Raw genomic sequence first — 23,189 nt, 5'->3', positions numbered from 1 at the left:
AGATTCATTCACATAGTTAATATTTGCTGGAAGTTTAAAAAACGAAACGAGTTTCTGAAAAATAAATGTTCAAAATGAGATACCCTCCTGCTAAGGGGCTGTGAGATGAGTTTGTGTGGGTGTGAAGAGGTTAAAAAAAATAAGTTTGGATTCTCTCCCATGTAAATTGCAACCAGTTAGTAGGGGCTGTGAGGAGCATGTGGGATATTCAGGATTCTCTAGCCATGGGCTGAGAGGAGGAAAATTTATAAATGCTACAGGGGTTTGGATGAACTGAAGGGTTCGTGGAAGAGGCAGGATGTGAGATGAGCAGTGGGAGGTCAGGACATCAGGGGGCAGGGCTGGGGCATCCCAGGCAGAGGGAACAGGCAAGAATTCACATGCCAATGTTTCCAGAAAGCGGGCAGAGATCGAAGATGGCAGGCTGAGAGCCAGCAAAGGAACAAGGATATATTGACATTTTTTTTGCTGGCCATGAATGGTGCTCAAAGTCTCAAAACAGGGTCACAAAAGTGGGCAAGTTCTTTTGGTTTATTTGTAAAAATCCTTTCCCAAGTGATTTATTTCAAATAAAAATCTAATTGGCTATCCGACTCTAATCCATGGCTTCAGTTACTATCCAAAGTAGTATTTAAGGGAAATCCATTTAAATATTCATCGCTACCCACATAGAGCATGGTACGTCATTCACAAGACAGTTGTTTAAATACAGAATGCCCTGCAGGTAACAAATGATGTATACAGGACTGTGCAAGACACTCCAGAGAAGCTCCCACCAATCATAAAAGGAAACACATAATGAAAACTGTCTTCACGGAGAAGAAATATTCTGTGGATGACAAAGACTGCAAGGATGTTAAGAGTTTGTGGTGCAGGAATACAGGGACTACCCCATATCACACAGGGCTAGGAGAAACAAATGGTGGGTTAGGAGGTGGAAAAGGGCGAAGTCGTTTAAGCGAATAATTCCTTTTTGTTGGGACATAATTACAAGTTGCTACAGGAAAGTGTTAGCAGCAATCCTAGGAGACATTAATTTCAGAGACCCTGCAGGTAGCAGCTTTAGATCTTATGCATCCCCAAATCACACCTGAAAGATGCAATAGCTCTTCGGAAGTAACAACAAGAGGGAGAAGGGACAGGACTTCAGAATCCCCAGGGTGGGGGGCATGGTGGAACAGCCACATGATTTTGATAATTTTGTCTTCTGTCATTTCAGTCTCTCCCTCTCTCTAACCCGGACTATCAAGTTGGTATTTGGGACCGCCCCACTGCTTGAGGTATTCTGGGAGAACAGGAGAGACTTAAACCTAGCTAGGGAAGCAGGAAAGCACTCCAGAGTGCCCCATGTAGGTTTAAAGGGCATAGGCATTAGAGAGGAGGTTCGTGTCTGTTGTATGAATGAGAAAATAAATTTGTTTTTCAACAAGTCTGCTGTCTTTCTGAGTATATCTATATCTGGAAAGTTCTCCAGTGCTGTCTTCTCCATGTTCAAGGCGGATGCCTAGAATATTGTCCATGTTCTTAGACTATGGAGACAGTAGTGAGGCTGCTGCCCTCTCAGGATGTGGGGACCTCAGGGAGTGATCAGCTCAGTCACTCAGCAGTTTTGCAAGTGAGGCTTTTCATTACTCCCTCATGGGAAATAGCTTAACTTTCTAATGGGTTTACAGAATCTTCTAGTCACGTTTTGCGGGTGGGTTTTCCTCCTTGCGTCACAGAGAGGGTATTTAGAAGAAAGGACAGTGTGGGAAACATTTACTCAGATACACAGCTTGGGAAGGGGATCATTATTCATGGAGTCTCCTGGTACAAGGACCCCAGCAAATGCCTTCTAAACATCATTTCCTCCTCCAGTTACATTTCAAAAAAAGCTGCAGGAGTTTGATATTTTCTTAGTTTCCTTTTCCTGACTCCCTCTGTACAGGATGATGTAGTTGTTTACTTTAAGGCTCAGAAGTCAGCCAGCATTGTATGAAAAGCTTTCCCACAAAAAAACTCATAGGACGACAAACCCCTTTCCCTGATGTTTAAGCAATTAGCGATACATGAACAGGCTTGCTTGCGCTCTTGGTCTAGGACCTGCTCCTTCTTCCTGTTCCAGGAGCCACTCACCCTGGGGTTGAGGGATACAGGGAGGCCTTTTCATTTCACAAGCGGTGGTGTTAGTGGGGGCAATGAACAAACAAAATCTTCATTGGCCCCAATTCCAAGCCACTTTTGTGGCTCCCCCTGCTGTTTACCGCTGTGTGACATGAAATCCCAACCTCAATGTGCTTATCCATAAAATGGGGGAGTAAAAAAATTGTCAGAGGTCTGGAAAAGATGAAACCACACTGTAAAGTTAACATATTATCTGAGACAGCACTGTGGAATGATGAACACTAGGACAATGGAACAGAAACTGCCCTGGTCCAAATCCCAATTCTACCACTTCTCAGCTATGTGAAGTTGGAGAAGTCAGTCTACCTCCCTGTGTCTCAGGGTATCCACCTCTCAGGGCTATTGCAAAGATTAAGTTAATTAGCATACGTAAAGAGCTTTAAAAAATGACAGGTATATAGTAACCGCTATAAGAACATTAGCTAAGTTCATAATAACAAAGACGTGGAATCAACCTAAATGCCCATCAATGATAGACTGGATAAAGAAAATGTGGTACACACATACCATGGAATACTATGCAGCCATAAAAAAGAACAAGATCTTGTCCTTTGCAGGGACATGGATGGAGCTGGAGGCCATTATCCTTAGCAACCTAACACAGGAACAGAAAACCAAATACCACATGTTCTCACTTGTAAGTGGAAGCTAAATGATGAGCACACATGGACACATAGAGGGGAACAACACGCACTGGGGCCTATTGGAACAGGCAGGAGGGAGAGGATCAGCAAAAATAACTAATGAGTACCAAGCTTAATACCTGGGTGATGAAATAATCTGTACAACAAACCCCCACGACACAAGTTTACCAATGTAACAAACCTGCACATATACCCCGAACTTAAAAGTTTTTAAAAAGAACATCAGCTATTATCATTCTCGGCTTATAGTAACACTCTATAAATGTTAGCTACATTTACGTATATGACGGCAGCAAGGAAAGCTGTTATTTTCAACCAGTGGTGGCAGCTAGGGAGGGCAGCACAGCGAAGGCCATGTCCCCCACAGAATATGCCAGAATCCAGAAAGAACACATACATCTACAGTTTAAAAGGTTTAATTTATAACATCACTTTACAGGTGAAGATGGAAAGACAACTATGGTTTTCATAATACAAACTGCCAAATGAAATGTTTGACATCTTAGTTATAAAACATGGTTTAAAAATATGTTGCAAGACACCAAAGTTGTGGCAGTGAGGAAGGTTTACTCCCTTACTCAGAGCTGCTTGCTGAAAGAGTGAGGCTGGGCTAGGTTACTCTTTAAGAATCCCAACCTTCGGCCAGACACGGTGGCTCATGCCTGGAATTGCAGCACTTTGGGAGGCCAAGGTGGGCGGATCACTTGAGGTCAAGAGTTAGAGACCAGCCTGGTCAACATGGTGAAACCCCGTCTCTACTACAAACATAAAAATTAGCCCGGTGCAGTGGCAGGAGCCTGTAATCCCAGCTACTTGGGAGGCTGGGGCAGGAGAATCACTTGAATCCAGGAAGTGGAGGTTGCAGTGAGCCAAGATCATGCCACTGCACTCCAGCCTGGGTGACAGAGCGAGACTCTCTCTCAAAAAAAAAAAAAAAAAAAAAGAATCCCAACAGGCCGGGCGCGGTGGCTCACGCCTGTAATCCCAGCACTTTGGGAGGCCGAGGCGGGCGGATCACAAGGTCAGGAGATCGAGACCATGGTGAAACCCCGTCTCTACTAAAAATACAAAAAATTAGCCGGGCGCGGTTGTGGGCGCCTGTAGTCCCAGCTACTCGGGAGGCTGAGGCAGGAGAATGGCGTGAACCCGGGAGGCGGAGCTTGCAGTGAGCCGAGATCGCGCCACTGCACTCCAGCCTGGGCGACAGAGCGAGACTCCGTCTCAAAAAAAAAAAAAAAAAAAAAAAAAAAAAAAAAAAAAAGAATCCCAACCTTCAAGAGGGAGGCCCCAGGGTAGGTGGAGGGTAGGCCAGCAGTTCTGTGGATAACCCCTTGGTCTTCAGCCCCATCGTGGCCTTGGTCTTGTAAAGAGAATGGGGACTACACTTCATTCTTCCAGCTAAATAGGCCATGTCACCAGTCACCACACATCCTGTCCTAGAGACAGACCACACTGCCAAAACAACAGGAAAATTGAAACTTTAGCGGCAAAAGAGTGATATAAAGAGATAGTGCGCAAGCTCGGTTTTTACTAAAGTTAGAATTTTTGGAGGACATGTCGTCATTTAAAATGCTGGTGTCTATGATAGTTTGGATGCTTTCATGTTCTTGTTCCCCTTCCCTGCTTTATTGTAAAATACACCTACAAATGAGTAGGTAAAATATGCATATGCAGTTTAAAGATCAAATGAGACACACTTTTAGCTGTGACCCACCTTGACAGACAGAACATGGTTGCTGGCCTTTGAAGCCCCTTTAACCCCCTTTAATTGCAACCCTTCTCTCTATCCTCATTCAGTCCCCATTTGGACTTCCCTGGTAATCATTATCTTGTTTTTCTTCTCTTTTCTTTCTTTCTTTCCTTTTGTTTTTTGAGATAGGGTCTCACTCTCATGCCTAGGATGAAGTACAAGTGGTATGATCATGGCTCACTACAGCCTCAACCTCCTGGTCTCAAGCAACCCTCCTACTTCAGCCTCCAGAATAGCTGGGACTGCAGGCATGTGCCACCATCCCTGGCCCATTTTTTAATTTATTTTTGAGACAGGGTCTTGCTCTGTTGCTCAGGCTGGAGTGCAGTGGCATGATTATGGCTCACTGCAGCCCTGACTTCCTGGGCTCAAGCGATCCTCCCACCTTAACCTCCAGAGTAGCTAGGACAACAGGCACACATCACCATGGCAGGCTAATTTTTAAAAATTTTTTGTAGAGACTATGTTCCCAGGGGTCAAGCAATCCTCCTGCCTCGGCCTCCCAATGCATTGGGACTACAGACATGAACCACCACTCCCGGCCCCTTGTTTTTCTTTACGGTTTCATCATCCATGTGTTTCCTCCTAAATAATATATTGTTTAGTCTTGCCTGTTTGGGGGTTTCATATAAACAGAAACATGCTACATATGTATTTCTTGACTTGCTTCTTTCATTCTATAGTCAGCTGTGTATCTTTAAAAATTACCAGCTCTTATGCCTCAGATCTCTGTTTTTTTTTTTTTTTTTGAGACGGAGTCTCGCTCTGTCGCCCAGGCTGGAGTGCAGTGGCCAGATCTCAGCTCACTGCAAGCTCCGCCTCCCGGGTTCACGCCATTCTCCTGCCTCAGCCTCCCGAGTAGTTGGGACTACAGGCACCCGCCACCTCACCCGGCTAGTTTTTTTTGTATTTTTTAGTAGAGACGGGGTTTCACCGTGTTAGCCAGGATGGTCTCGATCTCCTGACCTCGCGATCCGCCCGTCTCGGCCTCCCAAAGTGCTGGGATTACAGGCTTGAGCCACTGCGCCCGGCCAGATCTCTGTTTTTAAGGGGTCTCATTTTCTCTCTTAAAAATCCCCTTCAAAAACATCCCTCGAACATCCCAAAAACATCCCTAAAATGTCATGACACAGCAAATCAACCAATTCATTCTGTTCTCTTGGATACAAGTTGTCAGCCACATTTAGGTAAGCTGTGGCCAGTTCCTCACCTTTTCAACCCAAATATTTCCTCACATCAGAGTGACACCTTTGGTAGAGTTAAAGATCAAAGAAATGCATTCAAACCTTCCACATGATACCATCTTCCAAAAAGGTAACATTTCCACCACTACATTCTTAATGTTTCTGCATAGTCTTCTATGCTTCTTTCTGATTTTGTCTAACTGCCCATACTCCCGATTCTTATCTTCCCCTATCCATGAAGTCTAAATGTCCCATTCTAGAGAATTGAGATTTTAGCTCTTACATCTTTACCTTAATCTTTGAACCATCCACATAGCTTTTATACCCTCTAACTTTGTATACTCTCCCCATGAATGCCTATGTGCTTAGACTCCCATAATCCTGCAGACTGTCAGTACCATTTCCCACCAAGGAGAAAGGGACATTTGAATATCTGCATTTCATGCTAAACAGTGTCTTCAAGATCTGAAAATTAACAACTAACTCAAAGAGCTAAACAGAATCCATCCTTCCTGGGATATGGATGCACAAGAGTCACATCTATTGATCATTTTCAGCTTTCGGAAGGCCCCAGTTTGCTTCTGCCTGTGGCATCTACCAGGTACTGACTTCCAGTGTTTGTCTAGTACCCAGGACACAGGCTCACTCTGGTTCCCATAGCGATGGGTCAGTTTGTCCCCCCAGAGATTAATGTGGTTTAAAGCAGCAGAGATCAACACTGGCCAGGAAGCTAAATGGATCCGAACTACACAAACATCCAGGTCTGCCTTGGACAAGGCTTGTTCCTTTTCACACAATAACGACCCTACAAAGCCAATTTCCTTGAATCAGATGGGACCTCGCTACTGTGCTCCTGTGGGGTGGGTGGAACCCAGGGTTCTTATTCCTGTGACAAAGTCCCTTATGAGACAGTGAGAGAGTGACAGAGGGAGAGAGTGAGAACAAGTAAGAGAGAGGGAGCACATGAGCGTGTATGTGACCCGGACGGGGGACTTCAATGCTTGTGCCTCAGTTTCCTCCAATTTGTAGTAGTATACCTACTAGTCAGCCCACTCATCTCTTCCTCTGATTTTCATTCTCTGGTTCACCTATTAGCCTAACCTCCCTAGGTAGACCAGCAGTTCTTTGAACAAGGATTGTGTCTTTTTCTATCCCCGGAATACCTGATATTAAGTTGAAGACATACTGTACCAGGTATTTAAAAAAAAGAAAAACTACTGGTTGTCTAGTGTATACCGGAGCAGAGCACTTCATCCCTGGCTGGAGGTGTGTGTTTCAGATGTCTTACCTTCCCTGGTACTGCTCCTGCACAACTGTTTTTTTTTTAACACTTTGGGGTTCAGTTACTCTGCCTAGCACCACTATACCTCAGCCACCCCACTTGGAAATCCACTCTTTCTTGCCAACCCAGGGAGTTCTCTTGTGAATTCTTTTTGTAAACATTTTACAATAGGAGTTAGCTTTTGTAAGGTCAACAATCGCACCTACATTTGTTTTTTTACAGTCAGATTTTCGAACTTTCTTTCAGTGGAGCCTACTTATACTTTGTGAAGTGTGTTTAATCTCTGAGTTATGTACGTCAAAAGATACTTCCTAAATCTTTAAGAAGCTCTCCAAGGGAATAAAACTGGGCAAATTGGACGGTAGAAGTATTGCACCATTCATGGCAACGTGTTTCATTTGGTTGTGTTGGTATGTTTTTAGTGTTAACATTGGTGAATCTAGAAAGTTTTCATAAACTGGGGCTTGATAAAGCTGGTTGGATTTAAGCTCTTACCCGGAAAAGAAAAAAAAATACCAAAAACACATGGGGAGAGGTTGGATAAATGGTGAAAGAAACACTGAGAACAAAAGTCATTTTCCCCACTCACTCTCATCCTTGGACACTTTACTGGACCTTCCACCCTCTTTAGAGGACCAGGGAAAGCCACAAACTTCCCAAGCCCAAATCTGTTAGCACCAGCAGGCTCAGCTCTAAGAGCCAGAGCCATGTAATAAGCTTAGCTTCCTAGCAACCTGCACACAAGTGTTCCCGATAAAATGGATTACATACTGCTGATGAATCCCAAGTGAATATCATACTGACCCAACAAAGGAGTTAATTTGTACCTCCTGCCACACTAAGGAGGCAGACTGAGAGAATTCTTTTTGCCCGTGATCCTTCCTGGCATTCTCCCTGGAACGTCACGGTAAAAACAAAATGCTCCAATGAGGTCAAAAGTGGAGGCTTCAACTTCCTATTGCTTCTGCAAAAAAAAAAAAAAAGTCCTCATAACAGGAAGCAGAGGGTCTGTTTTTCCATCAATTGCTTTCCCAGTGCAACTCAGATTGCCTAGAATATCACCCCTAAAGAATTACTTGAGGATGCCCTGGGCAACTCACGTAAGGAGTCCAGTCACCCCACTATAAATCAACCAATTGACATTTTATTTACACCTTGGGCTCTTGGTTTATCCATCCTCAGGAGCCTAATCTCCCCTGGGCATTCAGACAAAATGAGGTTTCTATAATAGAAGCTAGCTAACCAGGTTTGAATTCAGGCTGCTGCTTCCAGCTGTATGACTCCTCTTTGGAAGAACAGTCCTACCTCATAGGGTTGATGTGACGATTAAATTAATACGTGTAAAATGCTCAAAGTTGAACCTGGCATGTAATGAACACTATGAAAGTTCCTGCCATTTTTGTTATTGAGCCAAGGATGACCCTGAAATTGAAGGTGGTGACTGGCCCACCCAGATGGCCCCTCTCTCCTTTCAGGCTACACCAGCAACCTCCAAAGACAAACCACAGGCAGTGGGGGGCGCAGTTCTGTCCAAGTTATTCTTCATTGGAACCGGGAACCTCCTCTTCCCACATTTGGGAGCCAGCCCCAATTTGTGACCTCCTCCTCAGTGACAGGAAGGAGACAAAGGGCCCAGTAGGAATTCACTGGAATCTTGTGGCTAGCCCTAGTTCAAGCTATGGGTCAAGCAGTCAGGAGGAAGGGCTCTCGAACTCCTGAGGACACACAGCCAAAGATGTGATCCTCACATTAACCAGCTATAGTTCTAAACTCAAAAACAGGTTATATAATTAAGAAACAAAAGTGCTACCACAAAGCATTCATCTTCTAGCTGGCATAAACTTCTGGGAAAAGGGGTGGCTCTCAGTCATTTCTTGCTTGATGCCCTCCTGAACAGGCACTTGTGAGATGACTAAACAGGTTACAGGGTTGGCCCATCGCTGTTGTTATAGGCAATGTGGGCCCAGATTAGGGGATAGGTAAGACATATTTTCTCTTTATGAAACAAGTGTGCCAGGGGTCAAATCTACCAACAATGGTAGACTCAGGTAGTCTCAATTCTGTTTTACGAACAGTTGGTCAACTGGTCAGAACAGACCTTCACTCTAGGCAAAGAGAAACATGACAAAGCTCTCAGGTCAGCTTGGGATCTATCTATATAGATGATATTGAAACTGTTAACTGGATAAGACAGAAGCTAGAATTTATTGAACCTGCTGTGTGCTAGAAACTATGCTGTACTTTAAAGAGACAACTATAAAACCTCCTGGTAAATTTTCTGATGTAGGAGCATTAGTCATTGAAAGTGTGTTTGAGTTTGGAGCCCTGATGTAAAATGACAGCCTTGTGAACATAGAGGCTTTGATCAAGGTAGAAGCATTTGCTGAATTGAGCTTTGAAAAGTTCGGGTTATATAATTAAAGCCCATTGCTTCAATGGAGTTGTCTCAATAGACTAGGTAGAAGCTCCTTATGAAAGGCCCCATGTAACTTTCCCTGTAGAAAACACCACTAGACCACTAAACAGAAGGACTGCTCACTGGTTTTATCATTGTCCTTATCTCACTCATGCATTAGCAACAGGTAAACCTGTAGTGATACCATGCGTATTTCCCAACGAACTGCATTGTCACAGGTCTTTAGAATCAGATTCTGGAGGGATCGTATAGATCATGTAGTCAGAACTCCCCTCTCTGTGTCCTCCCCACATCTTTTATTATGAATGAGAAAAGTCAGTGCCCAGATCACTGTCTCAGAGCAAGCATCAGTGGCAGAAGTCACAGCTAGACCTGCAGTTTCCTGACTTGTGGTACCTTCTTTACTGCATCCTGTGTTCTCCACACGTCAACAGGGTATACATGAACACAAACAGCTGAATAGATTGCACCTACCACCCAGCAAAGTCTTCAAAACCAGAACACTGGGAATCATCTCGGTTGTCTGAAGTATTTGAGACCACTAGGACAAAAAGTTCGGGTTATACGGGGAAGACCCGCTGCTTCAATGGAGTCATCTCAATAGACTAGGTAGAAGCTCCCTATGAAAGGCCCCAGGTGACTTTCCCTGTAGAAAACACCATCAGACCACTATCAAAATTCAACACGAATCTAAACATGGACACACACACACACACACACACACACACGAGAAAAAAGGTAAATCCTGAAATCCAATAGATGGTGGGCGTTGGGGAGAGGTGAGAGAATCTGACGTCAGCCACGAGGAAACTGGTTTTGTTTGGTGACCGGGTTAGATAACTTAGACCTCTAGTTTTAAATTTCAAGACGAAACTTTTTACTTAAATTGGATTATGATGTGCCAATTGAACTGTGACCAAATGACACCTTAGAAATGTGTAGATCACCTGCTGACATTAGCAGCAACTTAAGTTCTTGTTTCTAATCAGTCAGGGGCTACACAACTGACAGTTTTTAAGCGCTAAATGGAGGGCTATGCTTTCTTCACACGCTGGAGGCCTTTGCAGATGCAGAGGGGAAAGTATATGGCCATGTCAGTGCTTCCTGCAGAAGTTCTTCCCCACTGCCTCTGGACTCCTGGGCTATTAAAATAGCCTGCTCACAAGTATCTCTGCTTTTCATTTTTCCCTTTAATGCAGTCTACGCAGAGCTGTCAGACTGTGCTTTTAAGTCATCGTTTCCCGTAATATCTTCAAGGAATCCCCCTTTACTTCCAGAAGAAGTGCAAACTCCTTGCCTAGCATAGGAAGAACTCTGCAACTTAGCCAGAACCTCCTCACGAGGTTGTCTTCCTCAAGGCTTCCCAGCATGAGCCTGCGACACCAGCAGGACTCATCATTACACTCCCTAAATCAGGGGTCTGTTCCTGCAAATGCCTCCTGCCCCCAAACTCACTGTGCCCTGCTCCCCAACGCCCCAGCATCCACCCTGTTCCACACTGGCCCTTCTCACCCTCAGGAGGCAAAGGTGGGGACTGTTGGTCTGAATCCCAGCTTTATCACTTAACTCCGTGTGATCCTGACTAAATGGTTGAGCCTCCCTAAGTCTGTTTCCTTACCTGCCCAAAGAACTGGCAAAAATGAGAGTGCTTTATTTTCCTTCGGAAACTGTTGACCTGATCTTTTATTGTAAATTGTTTTTTAATACCTACATGCCATGGGACTTGGGTAAGATTTATGAAATCAGCTTTTAAACAACTTGGATAGGCTTGCCACATAATAGGTACTCAAGAAATACGTCTCTCCTTCCTCTTTATCTCATATATGCTGCCTTATTCTAAGTTACTGTTTGTTGTGCCTTGTCACATCTCTCCTTCCCAGTCCCTGTTATCTCCCAACTGTGCCTCAAAAGATTCTGACACAAATTCTCCTGATCATTGAAGCAGTGTCACATCCCAGTTACATTCTATCACAGGCCTCTACACCTGTCAGCAGTAAGTCAAAGGTTTAAACACACACTTTTACATATCAGCAGGCACTTCTGTGAGTGATCTAAACAATGAAATATATTACTCAGACAAAATACCAGAATCTTGAATCTGCTTCTAAAATTCCATTTCTGCCCAAATCTCAGGAATGTGTCCATTTTAATAATGAAAGGACATTTGTAATGGAGACCTTCAGGAAATGACACCTGTGTACATTAGATTATAATATGGGTAGGTAAAAAAAAAAACAAAAAAAAAAAACAAGACTCACTCCAGCTCCCAGTCGAAGTTGTAGTGGTTTTAAACTGTTTCAAAAGTGAAATCCTTTCTTCAAACGTTATCTTCCTTGGAATGCTAACATGTGAAACAGTCGGCGTGGAGCTGTGCAGCCGGGTGGAGTAGGTGGTGCATGTAGGTCCTCCCTGAACAGTGCATACAGGGTGTGTGTGCCACCCACCACACACTGAAGCAACAGAGGCACCTCCACAAAATATAATTTGAAAACCAACAGCTTGGTCGGGCACAGTGGCTCACACTTGTAATCCTGGCACTCTGGAAGGCCGAGGCAGGCGGATCACTTGAGGTCAGGAGTTTGAGACCAGCCTGGCCAACATGGTGAAACCCCGTTTCTACTAAAAACACAAAAATTGGCTGGGCCTGGTGGTGCATGCCTGTAATCCCAGCTATTCGGGAAGCTGAGGCAGGAGAATCGCTTGAGCCTGGGAGGCAGAGGTTGCAGTGGGCCGAGATTGCACCATTGCACTCTAGCCTGGTGATAGAGCAAGACTCCGTCTCAAAAAAAAAAAAAAAAAAAAAAAAAAGAAAAAGAAAAGAAAAGAAAACCAACAGCTTTAGAAGAATAAGTAAACAGTTTAGGAGAATGGGTAAATATATTCCTTAGTGGTAAAAACAAAAAAAAAAAACAAAAAAAAAAAAAACAAAAAAACCCTACTAGCCAAACAGTATGCAGTAAGTCCTCACAATGTCATTGATAAGTTCTTGGAAACTGCGACTTCAATGAAAAGACATGTAAGGAAACCAGTTTTACCTTAGGTTAATTGGTATAAAGAAGAGTTAAGTTCCTAAGGCATATTTCTGGCTACAAAAACATCAAACTTCTAAGAAAAATTATTTAGAACACTTTGAATAGTAAAACTGAAATAACACTTCTAATATTAAACACTGAAGTAAATGTGAGCTATATATACGTTTAAGAAAGATGAAGAAAAATGAGTAAGAGCATCATTTACCCACTAGCTGCAGTTCAGGGTTATGGGTCGCTGGAAACTCTCCTGGTAGCTGAGGGTGCCAGCTGGGAACCACCCTGGACAGGACCCCATCCCATGGGAGGGCACACTCACACACACCTGTACTCAGATGGGGACCATTTAGACACACCAATTCTCCCGATATGCATAGCTTTGGGATTTGGGAAGAAACTGAAGTCCCTGAAGAAAACTCATACAGGCATGGGGAGAAAGTACAAACTCCACATAGTCAGTGGCCCCAGCCAGGAATTGATATTTTTCTCATTAACGTTATAAACAAATGACATTGAACAAAATCAGGTTGCTCAAAGACCTGCTGTATACACACATATTTAATGTTAAAGATGTTTAAGTCTTCGTTTGTATTCTATCAATGCCAAACAGATTATTTACAAGTTGTACTCAAGTTGATGTTACAGAAAGAGAGAAATGTAAGTAGAAGGAGGCAGTTCTGCTGCAGAGAAGGCAGCACCATCACTGGCCAGCACTGGGCAGAACATGCGGTCCACTCACTGCTAACACCAGCCGGCAGGAAGCCAGGCACTTACCAGCCACCTGCAACCCCCAATGCAGAATGTCTACAAGAGGCCTCAGATACTGCAGAATCCTAGAAATCCCTTGGCTGAAGAATATTTAGTGACAAGGAAAACAGCTATATTACTAAGTGAAACCATTTACATAGAGCATGATACTGATGTTATAAATATATATGTATGAACAGACACGTACTTTTCTAAAACTGGAATTACACACATCAAAATGTTAGTAGTAGTCATGTGAATTGTTCTTATTGTCTTCTTTGTCCTCTTGTGACTTTTGCAAATTGTCTACAATTAATAAATAATCTTTGTGATTAAAAAACAATTTACAAAAAAAAGATCAGGTCAACAGTTTCTGAAGGAAAATAAAGCACTGAGTTCTGGGCACTGGATAGATGCCAGAAGGGCTTTTTTAAATATATTTTTTTGGGATGGAGTTTCACTCTGTGACCCAGGCTGGAGGGCAGTGGCGGGATCTTGGCTCACTGTAACCTCTGTAGAGGCCAGGAGTTTCATGCTCCCATGAGGCTTCAAGTTCATGAGGCCAGGACTCCTACCTACCTTTCCCCATGCCTGTGTTCCTCAGCAGGCAGCATGACGCCCCGTGATGCCCCATGGCACGGCACACAGCAGGTGTTCCAGTAAGCAATGGCTAAACAGACAGTGTGAAGGTCTCATTCTACTCCAGCCCATTTTGGATCCTTCCTGTACCCACACCCCCTTTTTCCTCCTTTCTCTCTTATACTTTCAGAAAACAGAAACATTTCCAGAAACAGGCCCTGATCGACCCTGCTCCTCTTGCCAGCTTAAGGGACATTAATATTTTTTAATCCCAGTGTCATTGAGTTCATGTAAAATAGAGCTGACACCCCTTCAGACCCCTTTTCATGTGTGTGACAGGAATTGGGGAAGAGAGGATTTGGAGGTGAGGATATTTGAAGTGGAGAATTTGGACAGGAGGACAGAGATGGACACAGAAATACACAGTGAACAACAAAGGCTGTTGGAAAACCTTGATTCCAATCTGGGTTGTGCTGCAAAGAAATTATAAGACTTGACTGGACCCTGGTTTTCTTATCTGTAAAAATGAGTGACCACAAATCACTAGGGAAATGCAGATTAAAACTATAATGAGATACTACCTCACACCCATCAGAATGGCTACTATCAAATAAAGAAAGTAACAACTGTTGAGCAAAGTAATAGAGAAATCAGATCAGAACCCTGGTGCACTGTTGATGGGAATGTAAAGTAGTTCAGTCATTATGGAAAATTGTATAGAGGTTCCTCAAAAAATTAAAAAGAGAATTACTATATAATCCAGGAATCCCACTTCTAGGTATATAGCTAAAAGAACTGAAAGTAAGACCTCAAAAGAAATATTCAGACAACCATGTTCACAGCAGCATTATTCATAGTAGCCAAAACATGGAAGTCAAAATGTCCATCCACAGATGATAAGTGAAATGTGGTATTATACATACGATGGAATAGTATTTGGCCTTTAAAAGGAAGGAAATTATGACATATGTTACATCATGGATGAACCTTGAGGACATTCTGCTAAATGAAATATACCAGTCACAGAAACACATTACTGTATGATTCCACTTATAAGAGATACTTAGAGTAGTCAAGATTATGGAGACTGACAGAATGGTTGTTGCCAAGGGCTGTGGGGAGAGGGAATAGGAAAGTACTGTTTAATGGGTATTGAGTTTCAGGGTTGTAAGGTGAAAAGAGGCATGGAGATGGAGAGGAGTGATGGATGGACAACATTATGAATGTATTTAATACCACTGAACTGTACACTTAAAAATGGTTAAGATGGCACATTTTATATTATGTGTATTTTACCACAATAACAAATTCTGAAAAAAAAAATGGGGAGTGAATAACCATAGAGTATGGTAGATTAACTCACAGAGACATCATGAAGCAGATATAAAATGGCTGATCTAAGTCAGGGCATTTTTTTTTCTTTCTTTTTTATTTTTGAGACAGAGTCTAGCTCTATCGCCCAGGCTGGAGTGCAGTGGTGCGATCTTGGCTCACCGCAACCTCTGCCTCCCGGGTTCAAGTGATTCTCCTGCCTCACCCTCCTGAGTAGCTGGGATTACAGGTGCCTGCCACCATGTCTGGGTAATTTTTGTATTTTTAGTAAAGATGGGGTATCATCATATTGGTCAGGCTGGTCTCGAATTCCTGACCTCAAGTGCTCCACCCACCTCAGCCTCCCAAAGTGCTGGGGTTACAGGCATGAGCCACTGCACGTTGCCAGTCAGGGCATTTTTAAAAGCAAAGGTGCTATTCAAAGGTAAGGTTTCCTTATATGCAAAGAGGTTACATGAAGCTGCAGCATTTAGATTAAGAGCCAACACATCCTTCTCTGCCCCTGGGACACACAGCATTAACAAACTCCACAACTTTTCCTTTATCATACTGAATGAATCCTGTTATGCTTCAAGACCTGGGTGAAGTTGTCTTGCTCCATGAAGCCTTGCTTGATGGTGGAAACCAGTGACGGTCTTTCTCTGACTGGCCAGAGAACTGCCAGCCCATCTACGCAGACACATGCCACCACACACATACACCCCTGCGTTCCTTCACAAGACAGTAGAGCTTACCCCTCAACTAGTTTGACCAAAGGCCCTGCCATAAAAGTCTTGTCACACCTTGCAGTGATTTGCACACCATAGGTCCTCACTAAAGATGTGTTAATTGGCTGATCAGAATAAATGGCATTGCTGTCCAGCCCACTATCAGGCAAAGATGGTCTTCAGAAGTAAAGAGATGGAGCTCCCTAGAGTCCGATTCTATTAATAACTGATTCTACCAACACTAAGCCTGTAACCTCTACCACGGATCTCATTTCGCTAAACTCCATTGCAAATTACTGAGGCTATCTCTGCTTGAAATCTGTTATTGGCGAGCATATTGATTCCCAGGTGGCTGCCTGACCCACAAACCAACTGATTGTGTTGAGCATCTCGATCTCTTCTGGAAAAGCACTCACCAAACCTGCTCACACACTCTCCAACTCCTTCAGAGTCGTAGTGGTGTTGCCTCAGGCAGACACTGTGGTCTAGCAGGAAAGAGACCCATCCTCAATGGCTCTGTCAGCTCATTTAGATTTAATCTGACATAGCCATCTCTTTAGAAGGAAATCTACCAATGGCCTAATTTTTACTTTGTTTTCTTTCTTTTTTTTTTTTGGTTTAGTGTTTCTGTTCTTTAGAGTTGAGTTCCTTGAAATGACACTTTCGCTCCTAAGTTGTTAATGCTCGTTTTCTCACTTCTCCCAGTGCTCACACAGATGATTCAAACGCAAATCACACAGATGATCTGAAGAATGTCTCCTGCTGCTTTTCCAGGATTTTTCCATGCTGCATTTTCCCTAGGGCAGCGAGGGAGATTGGCTGAGGGAGATTCTCTAGTTCACCCTTTGTTTCCTTTGCAGCAAAGCCCTCCAGAATTTGGCTTCCCAGGCCTGGCAGGAAATGCCAAAGGGTGGGGGATGGGTAGAATTGTGTAGAGATGAAATTTTTAAAGAGGAAAAATCATGAAATTATTCAAGACAGGTTTTATGGGATCCTGTTGGAGAGAACGGTTTCAACAATGGGGGTCATAAATACAAATGCACAGACTCTAAAAATCTGGGAATTTCATTTCCTGTAACTTCAAAAAAAAAAAAAAAAGCAAAAACAAAACTACCTCTCAGTGATTCTCCTATCCCTTGTAGTCAATGCCTGAATGGGAACCTGGGAACTGGGAGAGGCAATTCCAAGAGTCACTTCTCGGCCTAAACCCTGACCAAGTCCCTAAGTTTTAGAGCCTAGCAGTCCAATAAGGAGGGCTCACAGCATTACCTCCCCGTCTCTACCGACCGGCATCTGATCTTGTAGATGCAGGAATCTGTCTCCTTATTTTCCAAATACCCTCCCCTTCTCCTCTTCCTTCTTTGCTCTGATTCAGCCATTATCATTTCCTTGGAAGAAGTAGGAGATAGAATTAGTTGGGAGTTCAAGAATTGGAAAAATAATACAAATGAGGTTTGGAAATAATTTCTAGGTTTCAGCAGCCATGTCTTTGCCCCTACCCTCTTGCAAATGCTACCCAAGCTTCCAGGTCCAGGGTAGGTTCTACCTCCATCAGGAAGCCTTCCTGACTGACTCCTTGTATGTCTATCTCTCCACTAGACAGTAATTGGCATGAGTTCAGAGTTGGTATTTTTTAGCTTTGTAGCCCTAGAATCTAACACAGTGTCTAGCACATAGATGCTTAACAATAAATACTTACCAATAAAGACTTGTAATTGAAACAATTACAGGCCATAATTTTTTTAAAGCAAGAAACAACTGTGGGTGTATAAGAAATTTTTTTTCTCATATACAAGAAAATATTAAACACCACTGACAATGTCACCCACTTAAAAGTTATCTGGAATTTTTAAATATAACAATTTTGGTCTTTTGTTCACATCAACAGATACAGTTCTTTGTGGCTATGCCAATTTTGGTAAGCACCCTACCTTTATAAAATAAGAATTATGTCCAGGGTTTTTTAGTTGTAAGAGGGAGGACCTGGGAGAATGTGGCTACTTGATCTTAACTGGAATTGGAAGTCCTTTATTCCTCTTTCTGTACCTTATGTTTTGACAGTGAATTAAATCAAGTTTTGTAGAATTACCTACATGGTTCAGGTTACTCTTGCATTCCAAAGACACACTGGTTTGAGTTTGACTGAAATTAAAACCATTGGCTTAATTTGTTGTTCTGTCTGCTTTTTCTTACTAGCCCTGGAGAGCTGGAGCCATTTTATTTGCTTTTGCCTTTCTAGATCCCAAGGAGAGGGATGGGGCACATGAGCCAAGGGTAGGCGGGTTCAGTACAGAAAAGCCCAAATCCCTATTTAGCAGTAAGTTGGCCCTTCAGTGGGCTGCACTGACCAGACCCAAACCTGACTATGTCATCATGACTGATGCCAAGGGGTTCGCACGACCATTGCCATTGGACACTCCCTCTTCAGCAGTAAGTTGGCCCTTCAGTGGGCTGCACTGACCAGACCTGAACCTGACTACGTCATCATGACTGATGTCAATGGGTTTGCATGACCATTGCCATTGGTTGCCATATTAGATATGGTATCACCACTTTACACACTTCTAAGTCTTTCCAGGCAACTTGTGTATAGTGTGCAGCCTGAAGCTATGTGTAATCTGTCAGAAGAAGTTCTCAAAGTAATGTTTCCAAAAGGACCATTTTTTTCCGATACATTGAAAAATAAAGGCTCACCTAAAAATAATTAAACTCGACTTAACATTATTGCTGTTCTGTGTATCATAATTAAACAAGTATGAAAGAAATCTTAATAGGATTGCAATCGGGTCTTTGTGTTCCTGAATGGTGTATTAGAGTCTTAGTGGAAACCAGGTTTAAGGTGGCTCAGAGGAACTGTCCTTTGTTTTCAGGAAAAGTGAAACTCAAGCAAGACTGAATTCTACGGCTACCAAACCCAGCTGCTATTCCCAAATCCTGTCCAAATCCTCTCCACCTTTCAAAGCCTGGCTTGATCGCACTTCTTCCACTAGATCCTAGGGAAGACCCCATCCTCTGAGCCTTCTTGGTTTGAATACTCCCATCTAGAACATAACTATTCAATGCTGTTTGCTACTCCCTCTTAGCTTGTGGAAGTTAGAATAACCTCCCACTCTGCTATCACTGAATGCTTCCACTTGAGAACTATCTTCCTTTATGTTAATAACCCCCAGCATCTACCTCAGCGTCAGGTCTCTTTAAAACCATGACAAACTATTGGTTTGTCATAGGGAAAGTCACATTTTAAAAAAGTTAAGTTGAAAGTTTATAAGCTGATTCTTCATCAGGTTCCTTTCATAAGTAAGTTAAGATCCTTCCATGAGGTTAAAATATGATTCACTTTAGAAAAATTCAGTGAATATGCATCTGTTACATAAAGCAAAGTATTCTATGAAATTGAGCTGGCATGAGAGAGTTGGTGCAAAGCTGCTCCTGTGACTGTGGCTGCCTGACAGTGGCCCAAGAAAAGAGAGTAAATATCTCAACTACAGCGGAAGCTCCTTCTCTGCCCATCCTCACCCTACAGCCATCCATGACAACATCCATGTTAGTTTGATCATTGTTCTGCCATAAAAGAAATCCCTGGTGTCATTTAACACCACTTTGTGCTCCAAAAGCTGCCATGTGATGAGGAATCCTTAGCCTTGATACTCTACAATGCACAAAGGAGAACACTGCTGACACTGAAGACATCCATTCCCACTCCCTCACTCATTCACCAAGCTGACCTTCAACTGTGGCTTCCCATGATACACCAGGTAGAGGGGCTCCATAGAGCCCTCACAACTAAACTGGACCCCTCCTAGCATGTTGGGCCTCTTGACAATGTGTGTAAAGAAAATGTGCCAGAGTGGCTCCCTGCCTAGAAAGCCACTTCAGACAGTGAGAGAAAGGGCTACTTGCTGGGGACAGGGGAAGTGGGAGGGTTCCTCCGACAGAAGGGACCCACGCTGGGTCAGGCACAAGAAAGCAGCAATGTGAATCAGAGCAAGGCCCCACTACCTTGGGAGTCCCAGAGACTAGATGAGATGCCAGGTCTGACTCTGCCAAGATGGAATGCCTATGAGCAAAATAGTTTTACTTCTCTGAAACCCAATTTTCTCACTGGTACCAAAAGGAAAGAAAAGAAAAAAAAAAAAAAAAAAAGGAAAGGAAAAGAGAGAGAGAGAAAGAAAGATAAGGTGACTTTGAAAAAATCTTCCAAGTCTTTAATTCTGTTAGTGGGTACCTGTCAAGTGTGAGGCCCTGTGATAGGCACCATGGAAAATACAAAATATGACACATTTCTCATGAATCTAAAATTATGCTCCAGTGGAAAAAAGAAGAAAAGTTAACTCTATCACTGAGTCTCTATTATATAGGATTCTGTACACACATAAACCCATAAATATTAGGCATTACACAACACACATCAAAAATGAGAATAGCTAGTAATTCTTATACTTGTTCAGAAAAAGTGATAGATTCTTATTAAATAGGGGTCTCAGGTGAAAGTTTCATAGACAAAGAAATATATGTCCTTCTTAAGATAAGCAGAATGATTTCCAGATTTTCAGATGATATTTCTTATTCTCCTGAGAGATCAGAAGGATAGGAAACATTCCACTGGATCAGGGTTCCTCAGTATGGAATGGGCATTGTGTGTGTGTGGGTGCATGTATATGTGTGTGTGTGGGTGCATGTGTATGTGTGTGTAAGACAGAGATGGGGACCCTGGAATCAAATAAGTTGGGAAAAGTAGATTAAACAAGGTAATTTTGTTTTCATTGCAGGTCTCCTCAAGGATGCTAATAAATAAATGTGTGTTGAGACTAAGAGAGGTTATGTCTGCAGTGACTCCAACTATGGGTCACAGAGTCCTTTGTTCTTACAGCTGCTCAAGTGATTGGGGTTCTGAGAAATCCTCTTTGGGAAACAGTGTACCAAAGATAATGTAAACTCCATGAGGTCAGAGACTAGTCTAGTTCACCACTGTATCTCCAGCACCTGGCATGGCATCAGATACACGGGAAGGATTTAATGAAATATAATTTTTAAAAAGTTTGCCAAATGACTCAATGAATAACTGTTGAATTTTAAGTGGAAAAACTGGCATTCACAATGACATGGAGATGAGAATACACCCAGAAGCAGGGTATCACCTCCCCATGATGTCACCCTCAGGGTCTGGGCTCCACATAAGCCATGGCTAGGAGTTTCAGGCGATGTCTATCTTTGCCTTCTCAAAAAGCAAACTACTACAAACATCCATAATGATCTTAAAAGACTCCTCCCAACCCCTCAAAAAGGATAACAAAATTAGAGCTTCATGAAGAACATTGTCGTTTCTTTACTAAAAACAGGTAACAAATCAGTTAATGATACTCAAGTCAGACTCTACCATGGAGTTATGGATGATCTTTGTTTCTTTACTGCCACCTTCTGGTTCCCAGACACCTATGTGGTAAATTAAAAATGCTGCCTTATATTTGTGTTTCACTACGAAATTTTAAGCATTTGTTCACATCCTTTACTTCAGATGACATTACACAGATTAGAAGAGATTAAGGTGGCCTTTACTCTTTTTCATATGACATGAAAATAACTTACAAGTTAAGTGAGTTGATCAGTGATAGAAAGTTAGGAGCAGAGCAAGGACTAACGGCACTTGGTTTTTCCAATGAGCAAACAGTGAGTTTAGCCATTTGGCTTTGTCCAGCTCTAGCTGCAAAGAATTCTACAGCTCTCTCATCCCTTCACAAGCACAACCTTGAATGGAAAATCCAGTGCCCTAAAAAAGAAGATGCTGTTCAAATATATCCTGATCTTTTCAAGGGTAAAACCCATCCCACTTTACAAAGTCTTTGAGAGAACAATGTAGAGGGTCTAAAATCGGTATTTTATCTGATAGTCAAGATGCCCCAAATGGCAGCCAGCCAGCTTCTTCCTAACATACCTTGGTCTGGAAGCAGCAGTAGAGTTGGGTAAGGTAAGGGTGTTTCCGTGCCAGAGCCAAAATCCTCTTCTCTGTCATTGTGCAGTCCACGTCATCATCCTGAAGGATGACATCCTTCTTTAAGACCTTCACAGCATATACTTCATCTTTGCCCTTGAGTTCTGCCAACATGACCTGCAATCAATCAATTGCCTCCATCAATCTATGCATGCATGGAATAAAAAGAAGAAACATAAGCTAATACCAAATACTTTAAAAACTAATTATGTTTTTTCTTTGATTTTAAATATTATTTTTATTTATTTATTTATTTATTTTGAGACAGAGTCTTGCTGTGTCACCCGGACTGGGTGCAGTGGCACGATCTCGGCTCACTGCAAGCTCTGCCTCCTGGGTTCACAACATTCTCCTGCCTCAGCCTCCCAAGTAGCTGGGACTACAGGTGCCTGCCACCACGCTCAGCTAATTTTTTTGTATTTTTAGTAGACGGGGTTTCACCGTGTTAGCCAGGATGGTCTCGACCTCCTGACCTCGTGATCCACCCACCTCGGCCTCCCAAAGTGCCGGGATTACAGGCGTGTGTAATTTTAAATATTATAACAAGCCAGGTGTGGTGGCATGCACCCAAGATACTTGGGAGGCTGAGGTAGGAGGATAGTTTGAGCCCAGGAGTTACAGATCAGCATGGGCAACACAGCAAGACCCCCTCTCAAGATGTATATGTAATGTTTAAGAAAACTTCCTATTCCACAGTTACTACAATTTTACCATTACTACATTCTAATAGTTACTACAATTTATTTATTTTTAATCTCTGGCACAGTGCCCAGGCATAGAAAAGAGAAGTTCAATGCACATCTGTTGAATGGTTATTCATATGTTTATATGTGTTTGTCATACTTACAATTACAGTACATCAAATATTTTTACAGTTACAGTAAAATATTGTAACAATTTTTTTTTTTTTTTTTTTTTTTTTTGAGACGGAGTCTCGCTCTGTCGCCCAGGCTGGAGTGCAGTGGCCGGATCTCAGCTCACTGCAAGCTCCGCCTCCCGGGTTTACTCCATTCTCCTGCCTCAGCCTCCCAAGTAGCTGGGACTACAGGCGCCCGCCACCTCGCCCGGCTAGTTTTTTATGTATTTTTAGTAGAGACGGGGTTTCACCGTGTTCGCCAGGATGGTCTCGATCTCCTGACCTTGTGATCCGCCTGTCTCAGCCTCCCAAAGTGCTGGGATTACAGGCTTGAGCCACCGCGCCCGGCCAGTTGTAACTATTTTTAACTGAACGTTATCTTACAGACATTCTCCACGTGGTCTCCATCATTATCACGGTTGCTTATATTCAATTCAAGTAAACATAATTTATTTAACCATTTCCCTCAAATTAGACACTTAAGTTATATCTAATCATTAAGTATTATGTA

At 42.8% G+C, this 23,189-nt stretch overlaps 1 protein-coding gene across 2 annotated transcripts in view; it reads right to left on the bottom strand.

Moving 5' to 3' along the window:
- Nucleotides 1-23,189, bottom strand: part of LOC105464958 (protein kinase C epsilon) — a 538,891-nt gene that overhangs the window by 156,561 nt on the left and 359,141 nt on the right. For both annotated transcript variants that reach the window (XM_011713128.3, XM_011713127.3), the window contains exon 10: nucleotides 21,766-21,939. In XM_011713128.3, the coding sequence (XP_011711430.1) occupies nucleotides 21,766-21,939 (174 nt within the window). The remainder of the gene's footprint in view (nucleotides 1-21,765; nucleotides 21,940-23,189) is intronic.

This window comes from Macaca nemestrina, chromosome 13 (genome assembly GCF_043159975.1).
Source record: "Macaca nemestrina isolate mMacNem1 chromosome 13, mMacNem.hap1, whole genome shotgun sequence".
Lineage (NCBI taxonomy): Eukaryota > Metazoa > Chordata > Mammalia > Primates > Cercopithecidae > Macaca > Macaca nemestrina.
Note: the sequence above shows the minus strand (reverse complement) of the source record. Positions and strands in the feature narration are given on the sequence as shown.